Source organism: Cryptomeria japonica, chromosome 7, assembly GCF_030272615.1.
Source record: "Cryptomeria japonica chromosome 7, Sugi_1.0, whole genome shotgun sequence".
Classification (NCBI taxonomy): domain Eukaryota; kingdom Viridiplantae; phylum Streptophyta; class Pinopsida; order Cupressales; family Cupressaceae; genus Cryptomeria; species Cryptomeria japonica.
Window position 1 is genome coordinate 120,935,549 of NC_081411.1, and position 11,243 is coordinate 120,946,791.

Genomic DNA, 11,243 nt, shown 5'->3' on the forward strand with positions numbered 1-11,243 from the left:
GGAGAAAGGAAAATACATGGATGGTTAAGATACAGGTTCCTATAAGAGATAATGCATAAGGAAGGAATAGTGAAAGAAGGAAATATAATAATTTGTATCAATGAATACAAAAATGATTCATCCTCATATACTATCGGAAATGATGTAGAAAAATGTAGTGTTTTTTCTTTCAATGAAAATAAAGGACAAAGACAATAGTGTAGTAAATGCACACTAACAAAATTGTGATATAGTCTATATATGTTGTGAATATGTTTATGTTTACTCAGAAATGGAGTTTTGTTGAATGACAACAAAATTCAAAAACCAAAGTATAATTCACTAACTTCCAAACATTAGAATGGGAGTTTAGTGTTTAGAGCGAAAAAAATATTTTAAGTATGAATAAAATAATAAGTAATGAAGGTTAGGTTTCACATGAAGTTCACTAAAAATATAAAAGATAGCCTAAATAATTTAAATTAGGGAACCCTTTTTCAATTATTCTTAATCTAAATGAAACTCAATTAAAAAATGATTACACAATAAGAAATAGTTCAATTTATTAATAGTTCAATTTATGATTGAAAAAATTATTTAAAGAAATTTGAAAGATAATAATAATGAAAGATGAAAACTAGATAGACTAATTGATAGAAAATAATAGAACCTATTGAAAAAACCAAAGCTTCTAATTGTAAGAAGAAATTCTATTTTTAATATCAAGATGGTTGCACCCCTACAAAAAGAAACCATACCTCTATTTTAAAAAGGTAGATATATAACAACAAACAAAAGAGTGCTAAAAGTTTAGAGAAATACGGAATAACTTAAATCACACACACTAAGCGTATACTCTTAGGATTAAAAGTGTTAAATACTAAGAGTTGATTGATATTTTCTAAACTTAATATGTTGCTTAATGTATGTTGCCACACTAAGAATACACTTCTAAGCTTAAAAGTGTTAAACACTCAGAATTGACTAACACCCTCTAGGCTTAATTTGTTTCATTTTCCTGAAAGTTCCTAGAGCCTTTTTAAAAATCCATTTTTTTGTATTGTCCTAGAATCATGGCATTTCATAAGACCAAATTTTGTAGAGCAATCCGATGAAACTAGTTCATATCCCTTTCTTGTCATTCCACATTTTCCATACATGTCCTATCAAAGAAATTACTAATATATCTTTTGATATTTTTAAAAGTCTAAAATTATATGCATGTACTACCTTCAAGCTAACCAGGTGGGTTATGACACAAAAATTCAATCAAAGCTATTTTCAAAGTAATATTTATTTTTATAAAAATAATATTAATTTTACTACAATTTCATCCACATTGAATTTTTAAAGTCTGATATGGATGTTAAAAATAGAAAGAACTCTACTTGAAGTATTTATTATTTATTTGGAAATGTATATATTATTTACTTTAAGACTTTAACACATATATAATTAATCAACATATTAAATATAATATATTTACTAAAAATATATTTATAAACTTTTTTATTAAAAAATATAAAATGAAATGTTTCAATGAATATCTGAAAAATTTCTTATATATTATTATAATTTTAGTATAAAATATTTTTTATTATTTTATTTTTAATATCAAATTGTTTGAATTTTAACCAATAACTAGCATATCTATCATTTTATATTTTTTTCATTGTTCCACTTTAAATTTATTATATTATCATATTGTAATTCATATTAATAATTATTATTAAATTATTATTAAAATATTAAATTAAACTAATATTAAATATTAAATTATTATTAAAATATTATTATATTATCTTTTAATGTATTCTTGTTATTATATTTTTATAATTATATATGTCCATTAAACTCTTTACAAAATCCCCCCACCATGTTAATGGGGTTGGGTTGGTTAATCGCCCTTGCTATAAAGGAAGGATGTTAGATGGATTGCTCGTAATGTAGGCTAGATTAATATCAACTTTGATAGTGCCTCAAAGGGCAACCCAAGGCCAAGTGAGGCTAGGTGTATTGCATGAGATGAACATGGGAATACAATCATAAAAAGATCTATATCTCTAGGAGATTCCACTAACAATGTGGTGGATTTTGGAGATGCAGTGATTAGTTTACAGATGGGTTTGGAGATGGGAGGTAGTAATATTCATCTCAAAATGGACTCCCTTATAATTGTAAATGACATTTCTCTCAACCATACTATGAATTGCAGACTCAGTCACTGGCTTCATCCTATTAATTATTTGCTTGACAAGATCATGAAATTTAATGTTAGCCATGTCTATCAAGAAGGCAATGATGTGGTTGATAGATTGGAAAAATAAGTGGCTAATAGGATGTGAAATGGAGGTGATGAGGTATCGAGAAGGTAAACCTGATTGGGACACTAGTACAAGAAAAATGATGCCACCCTTACACTCACCCAAAAGCCTATTTAATATAAAGATTGTGGGATTAAGAATGACTAATGTAATCATTAGTAGGAAAGAGTTCTATCACCATTTAGACACATGAAAATAGTGCAAATGAGGAAGTACAATGAAAAGACACATGACATGCAAATGTATAGAGGAATGATAGGGGATGTCTTGTCATAAAAATTATGGCATGCAACACATTTATGGTAGGTTTATCCCTATGGTGGAGTTTCGTAGACATTTAGCAATAATGTGGAAGAGCACAAAATTTGTGCGGAACAACTAAAATATTACCATTCAAGGCAAGGCACAAATTTGGAATGATGTGTTGAATGTCACAACATTATTGAGTTGCCAAAAGGTTCGTCATGGTGACATAGGGTGGTTGACAAGAAATAGGAGCGAGTAATGCTGGATGACTCATTGTGTTATGCATTTCATTAGTAGTCTAATGAGGTGAGAGCAATGGACAAGTAAATGTTTCTTAAATGAACAAAACAATAAATGTCCCTCCTAGGGGAGATCACAGAAGAATGAATGGGGGGCATGCTTTCTTCTATCTGCAAGATAATAACTCCTACAATTAAACCCATGTTGGGGGAAGAATTTATTAATGCTTTCCATTAAGATAGGCTTAGTTCATAGATGCTACAACATTTTTTTTATCGGTATTATTATTGATGGGGGAGACCAAGGTCATGGCCAAGAGACTATGTCAAATATTATTTAAGCATGCCTTTTTATGAGAAATTGAGATAGTTCTCAACAATGTGGATTACAAGCTCCTCATTCCATTGTCTAGAAATAATACATGTCGAAGGGCCATGGTTAGGAAGTGAGGAAATTCCCCATTATTTGTACCTTGGACCTGGTGATGCTAGAGGCACGATAAGAAGTGATTGAGTGGAGCATTTGATTTCTACTTTGTTTGTCTAAAATCATTCTAGATCTAGAAGAAGGATGGGTTATGGAATACATGGAAGCAAAGGGGCTATTGTTGGAAGATGAGAGTGAGGATGGTGGGGAATGGGTTGTGGGACATAGGAAAGAATGGGTGGAGAATGACAACCATGACATTGAAGAAATTGTAAACAGTCCATCCCACAATGTGTGTGACATTGAGTGTTTGGTGGTGGCCAAAGAACTCATAGCAAAGGAAACAAGAGTAGAGGAAGAAGACTAATACCGGGTTATGGGTTCTACCATCTGGTTTTCTTTTTTGAAAAAAATGATAATATTTGTTTATATCTATTGTAGTTGTGACCATTTTCTATAGGGTGACAGATATAGAAAATGTATGATTTTTGGGCCCAATTTTTATCATGGAGGCTATTAAGGAAATAGGAAAGGGAACATGAAAGGTCTACAACTGGGGGGTGAATGTATAAGTTTTTGGTGCATCTTGATAGTGTTAATATTTATACATAATAGGAGGGATTAGAATAGTTTAGTAATGGACACATAATAGATGATGTAACTACTGTAGTTGCAATACCTTTTTGGAGATCAATATAATGAGTGTTGCCGCCTATCAGACATTAACTTACAAAAGAAACTCTTATTGACCATCTATTAAGACTACATTATTATTATATTATCATATCATTATATTTTTATTTTATAAAAACATTCATTTTCAATTTTCTGTAATTAATAATATTATTTCTAATATATTATTAAGCTACCAATTTATTATAATATATATTAAAAACAATGTAGAAATATATTTTTGTTTTTATATATATTTATTAAAAAATTTAACGTATTAATCTTATAATAAAAATAAAATAAAAATAAAAAATTAATAATAAAATGATTTATTGCTTTTCATAGATTTAAATGTCAAAAACATATCAAATTAAATGCATGAAATAAAGGAACATTTTTCATACATATGTAAGACCCAAAAATCAAACAAACTTATATAGATGAAATATATAGCCAGTACGGTCAATGTTTTACTTATTCTTCAATCTCTGTTTTACTTATTCTTCAAAATATGATGTTGATCGCCCACATATTGCACTTCGACAGAGACAAAGCCACAGATATGAACTTAGTGCGAATGCAGATATGATCGATGGAAAAAGTAAGCTTGACGAAACGACTTCAACATAACTAACCACAAATTTATACATTCATAGAGTAGCAACAAACGTCCTTCATTTTATTTCTACCCTGAAAAGCTTTTATTTTAAAACCCAATAAACAAATATGCCATGTGCCTGCATTGAGAAGATGAATTCATCTTTAATTTCTACTCAGATCTTTTATTTCTTGGATTCGAACAAATTACACTAGTGTTTTAGCTATTCCTTTTTCTCGGATGCTGATAGTGAAGAAATCAAAGCACAAAGTACAAGAACGTAGCCGACATAATTTTGTAATGCCCAAACCTTTTCACACATGATCGTCCACAGATTGCCAAATTGTCCATCCAAGCAAGTCACTCTACAGAAACGGAGAGAAGATGATGCAAGACTTCCATCTGGTGTTGAGGAAGGCAAGTGGACACAAGAATGCTTTTCCCCCCATCCTTTGCGCATGACAAAAACATGATTCCAATTTCGTTCATTGTTGCAATCTGCACATCCGAAGGTTTCCCCCATCCATAGTCGATCTCGTACAACGGAAATCTTGGAGAACTTACAGCGTTAGCTCCATATACCCACCCGGCTTCTGTAAGTAAATTTACAATATCTCTGTCAGGAGATTCTATCCAATCGATCAGATAATTAATCTGCTCTTCAGAAGTGCAGGAATCGATGACTTGCTGGATAACACCCGCAGCAAAGGAGATGTCGGAATTGATCAGTTTTTTGGCCGTTGTCTGTGCCAAACCAGGAGATAAGCAATTTCCAAAATAAGTTGGAGGCAGTGGCGGCTTAACACGACCCCTGCAATCACACAGCACTCCGAAATAAACCGCTTCTTCCTGTGGCACCTCTCGAGCTCTCATCACACATCTCCAAAATTGTGCTGCCACAGCAACAAAAGAAGTCGAAGCCCCACTTCGCTGTTTCAAGTCTTGTATTGTGTCTTCTGTAAAGAAAAACGTTGAGTATATGACTTCCGTTTTCCTTTTGGGCTCCATCCATTTCTGGAGAGCCTCGGCGGGCTTTTCCACGTTGCCGCCACCAGTATTTTCTGACACAAACTTAAAAACCTTGGCCCCTGAAATTCCATTGCTTATTACCTCGTGGGCTTTGTAATAAACGGAAGGACTCTGGTTATCTGGTTTGAAAACTGTTCTGGCGTGCTGAGGAGGTTTTGAAATGGGTATTCCTCTGCTACACTCTGCCCACGATGTCATGAAATGCCAAAACGAATTTCCATCTGCTATAACGTGATGAAAGGTCGTTCCAATGCACAAACCACCTCCTTCAAATGTTGTAACCTGAAATACCCAACGTTGTTTAAGAAACAAAAAGGAAGGAAATTGATAAGGGTTTCACAAGTGATATTATTATAGAAAGTTGCTTAAATACCTGTATTGACAGAAGTGATCTACTGTGGTTTTCTTCTGCAAAGAGATTGATCTCGTGGACAAGCTCTGGGAAGAAGGGCTTACGCTTAAATCCATCTTTCTCCAAATCTTTGAAAGGTATATTAATTGACGCCTCTCTAAATTCCACACCTTCGTCGTTACAGTCAATCTCCGTTCTGCCAGATTCTCCTTTCTTCAACCGACCAGCCAGAGGATAAAAGTGTACTAAAACTGAGGAGAGGCTTTTCTTCATGCCCTGTATTAGTGAGGAGTATTCATTCAAAGGAGGGTGTGTGTAGAAGAAAAGGCGTTGAACGTTATTGATGGGTAACCAACAAAGATCAAGATTGGACAGGAACATGGTCTGCGCAGGGGTTCTTATGGCCGGTCTTATTATCACAGATGTTCCCCTCACTTTAACAACGACTTCTGCTTCTCTTTCTGCCATGACTGTAATTCAATCTACCGCTCTGAGTGTTAGCACAACAAGGTCTATATGTTATAATATGAGTCAATTGAAAGGTGTGCGTTGGCACAGGAGTGGTTAATATGCTGCCATGCTAAGGTTTCGTGTTGCAGTTTAATTGGAATTTAGTTTTAGTTTTATTTTATTATTTAGAGACAATATTTTAAGACTTTATATTAATAAATATAGAATAATAGCAAACAATGCAAGGTTTCCTATATGAGTTGAATCAGTACTTGATTTTTAGTTTTATTCTAGAGTTTCAGCGACAAATTTCATACATAATTATGGGCACGCGAGTAGACGTTGATGCAAGACTTTCGATAAATAAGTATAGAATACCTACTATAGATGTTGCTTTACATTGAATAAGAATATCTAGAGGGATTTAAGGATATTTCAATTATTTTTATTTATCGTTGATAAATAATTGTATTATATTTACGTTTTCTTCTATTTCTTTAGATTTGATAATATGTATTTATATTTGATAATATCTTTTTTATTATGGTTAATATGATATAATAACGAGTGGAATCTAATAAATTAAATGTAAATTTTATAAAATATTATTTGTTTAGTATTTATGTAAATATATTTATTTTTTAAGTTGAAAAAATGAATGACTATTAATAATATATAATATTATTATATTTAGTCTAGGAGAGAAGGGAACATTAAAGGTAGCACATTAAATAGATATAGTAGTGAAAGGATTAAAGAAGGCAGATCACTAAGAGCAAACATAGAAAGGGAATTTGAACACCTTAGGATAGTCAAAAGGCACATTTAGATAAGAAACAAAAGACAGATGATAAAATGTTTTGAGAAGGAAATAGACGTTGTTGATAGGGAGGAAACATAAAAGGCATTTACCCATTGAGAAGTAAGAGGCCTATGCAAGGACAAGGACAAGGGTGTGAAATGGCCTAACCATGAGTGTGTGGTTACAACAACTAAGAGAAAGAAGATATCCTTCCAATGCATGGGTGGTGGGAAGTGAGTTAGTTGTGTAAGAAAGAGAATAATATACGTGGTTGCATTGAATTGGTAACTAGAAAATTCACACATAATGCAACTATGCAGATTTCACTTCATTATAAAATGTACTACCTATTATGTGGGAGTTATTAAGTAATTCATAACATGGAATTGAGTTTGTATTTGATCTAGTTATAGTTTGAGGTTGTAGCCCAGATTTATGTAAACAAGAGAAGTTATAGAAGACTCCATTTGTAGACTGAATAAACAATTTATTTTGCAATCTTATTTTCGAATTGCAAATTTAATTTGAATGTAGAGAGTCTTTGCTAGTGTTTTGTGTTTTTGAGTTGTCAGTGTTTGAGATTGTAGAAAGAGGGGAAAGTTTTTCCCTCTTACATTAATTGGTATTAGATCTTGAGATCTTGAGTGTGTAGATAGGTTGTTGAATGTTAAGAAATCTACACTAGGACTTATGCGTTGTAAGAGAGTGATTTTGTGAATTTGTCTCAAATATTCAAGAGAATTGTTGCAAGTGTGTGTGGAGACCTGAGCAATTGAGAGCTAAGAGGGACAAGTTGTGAGAGAAGAGTTGAAAGTCTAAAGCAGTTGTGGAGAGCTCAAGAGAATCGTTGTAGGTGTGTGAAGCCTTGCTTGATTGAGAGTTGAAGCCATAAAGGTGAATGTTTAATGTGAGAAGTGATGGTGATTACAACAAGTGAGAAGAGGATAAGGTAGGTCATGAGGAGGCCATGATGATTTCATTTTTGGAATAATATTGGGAAGAGAGCTATGGGATGTACAAAATCTCACTAAAGAAGGATAGGTGTAGCCTGAAGGTGAAAGAAGTGAGAAAAAACCATGCAAATGAAGAAGTTCAAGACATGAGAAAATGGTCACAATGGACCCTCAGTTAGCAACTGAAAGTTGAGAATGAGATTAAGGAAAAGGTACCTCATAGGTTGAGGTAGTGGAAGAGGAATAAATTTAGAATGTAGAAGTTGCGGTAGAGGTTTATCTAGAACCTAATGAGGATGGCATAAAGATTGAAGAGTTGAATGAAGAAGAAGACATAACAGAGCTACCTAAGGAAGTTGCAATTACAGTTAGAAGTGATGAAGAAGATGTTGCAATAGTGGAAGAGGATGTTACAACAACTAAGGAGGTAATTATTTTTTCTCTTTTTTTATGAAAAAGAGATTTAAATAGCGACGAGTTAGTGCAAGTAGATGTTTCATATGGGAATGTAGAAGCTATAGAGAAAATCCAAGTGGATGCAGTTGCAAAATTGTGTTGAGATATGGAGTGTGTGTGTAATGCATGTTGAAGATGTTGTGGGACATTGGTAGAGGTGGTTGGTTTGTGGTCGGAAAGATTCGATGAATATGGAAAGGAGACAAGAATGCCTTTGGCAAAGGAGGATGGTATATGGTGGATGTGATTCCATGAGGGTAAAGAGGAGAATCATGCACACTTGGAGAAGAAGGATGGCATGTGTCCTAGATAAGTATTGGAAGAGGTGGAGGGAGATGTTATCTTTGTCTACATCAACAATGAAGTTCACTATAGGTTGCTAGTACTTGAAAAAATATTCCAACTACTCCATTCCATTTTTTTGAATTCTACTCACAAAATTTTTCCTACCCGTCATGCCTAGTATAGGAGCACCAGGGGAAGTTGGCAATCAAAACCACCCAAAAAGATATTTTAGTTTTGGCTCATTTTTCTTTTGGTTTCTCTTTGCCACTTGAGCATTCATATGATGTTATTTGGATATGTTACTTTGGTATCTCTTTGTCATTGGTTTTTGTTATGTATGAAAAAAGTGGAGGCATAGATAGGGCACATCAACTGTTTGATATAATGCCTCAACACAATATGATCTCACAAAGATCATATTATTGAGTTGATAAATATTTTTTGTAAACTATTTAAGGTTTGACAAGAGAGGAAACAGAGTATTGAAAACTTACCCACTATCATCTTTAATCATATAACCCACGAGAAATGAAACGTACTGGAACACATTCATCTTCTCTTGAAGCTTTTGTGAGGTGTATCTACCCTTCTCTTGATGTCAAGAGAATGCATCAACATAGATTCCTTTCCCTTGAGCGATCAATCTGAGGTCATAGGGATCAATGTAATAGAAAATGGAAATGATTTTTGTGCCGGTTTTAAGCTTGAAGGATAGCTCAGCCAAACACCAGGGGGATTGGGCATAGTTAGGAGAAATAATGGCAATATGAAGGGATGCATGATGTATTGTTTCTTGTATCTCCACTAGTATCGCATCGCCAACCTCAAGCACCTCTACATTGAGAAATGTTGGCAATCCTATGTGACGGAGTGTATGATAGGTCGTGCTGGCAATTTTATGTTTCACATCGACAACCGGATGGTTAATAATAATTTATTTATTCGACAAGCGTGAAAGGGTTGATTCCAAAACCACATGATAAGTTCAAGAAATAAATCTAAAGTCGTCTGGTTTGCAAACAATTATAATAAGCATATTAAAATTTCAAAATGGCTTTCATTGAACTTTCTTTACGAAATCATCTGACTTGCAAACAATTTTAATATGCATATTGAATCGTTATTTTTCTCCACACCCATTTAGTATAATTGGGTATTTTAACCAATTTTTTAAAGATGATTAGAAAAACCTTTCATTGAATTATTTTTAAAGGAAAAAAGAAGGCTTATAGGGGTAAACTCAGATAAAATATTTTACAATCTAGACGTTGATCTAATTGATGAAAAAGAAATCGTATACTATTCAGCTATGACCAAAAATAAAAAAGTGTTTTTCCTTAATATACAATGTCCTCCTCAAGAATTTTTTATAAATATACGAGTCAATGCAGGAATGGTGGTATATAGGCAGAGATAATAAGGCTGGCGTCCATTTGAAGTTGAGATGAAACGATGCATATTCTATAATCTATCCGTCGAAAGCGAATGACAATGCAATCCCTCTTTTTCTACTTAATTCTATTTACACTGCTGCTCATATATCCGAATCCGATGCATTAGCGATTGGGCCGGCTCGAACTGATTCCTTCTTATCATCTTAAATATTATTAAATAATATTTGATTTAATAATTCTGCTGACCTTGTCTCGAAGAAAACAGAAAAGAATCGCGGTGTGGGAACCTTTTTGTTTATAAAATTTTATTAGATGATATTAATTTTCGCCATTTTAAGCATGTCTGTTTCAGCAAGGAATCTTCATAAGGAATCTTTTGTTTGTCAAACATTCCTACTTTTTCAGGCGATGGGCTTCAGAATAGTTTTATTTGTGTTTTCTTTTTTTTTTTTAAATTAAATCTATTGGGTTTATTTATTATTTTGAAAATAAAATAAAATTGTAGAGTACCACAAAAACTCGTGACTGGAGATCATTAAATGAATGTTTGTTCATAGAAAGGTCATTCTTAACGAAATTACGATCATAGAAATATTCTGCTTTACAATCTTTTATGTGAAAATAGTTTACAAATTTTTGGTGATTAATGAAATTTTAAATTTGAAAATTTCATGTGATAAACTACTCACTAGAGATTTTTCATATATTTATTTTGTGGTTTTTGGACATACTTTATTTATTAATGAATTTGCACATGTTTTGCAACTTCAAGTTGAAAATTTATGATTTCCTATTTGATATTTCTTTTAATTATTGTGGTGGCTAGACTATGTAGTTTATGTTGCTATTCGTTTGATGTGTTGATGTCCTCTATCATGTTCATGATGAACATGGATAGAATGTATTAGAGAGTCGATAATAGAGAATGTGTCAATATTTAACTTGTATTACTATTTTGATTGAATAAAATTCTTTCTCTTGTAGATCTATAGAAATCATTATACATTACATAAAATGATAGATGTAGAGTGACATGC

The 11,243-nt window shown here is 32.7% G+C and overlaps 1 protein-coding gene across 1 annotated transcript; it reads right to left on the reverse strand.

Annotated features, from left to right (window-relative positions):
* Positions 1 to 4,845: 4,845 nt before the first annotated feature.
* Positions 4,846 to 6,334, reverse strand: LOC131045443 (hydroxycinnamoyltransferase-like). Its single transcript, XM_057979026.1, has 2 exons — positions 5,888 to 6,334; positions 4,846 to 5,796 (listed from the first exon to the last, which is right to left on the reverse strand). The coding sequence occupies exons 1-2, from the start codon at positions 6,332 to 6,334 to the stop codon at positions 4,846 to 4,848; spliced, it is 1,398 nt and encodes a 465-aa protein (XP_057835009.1).
* Positions 6,335 to 11,243: the final 4,909 nt, after the last annotated feature.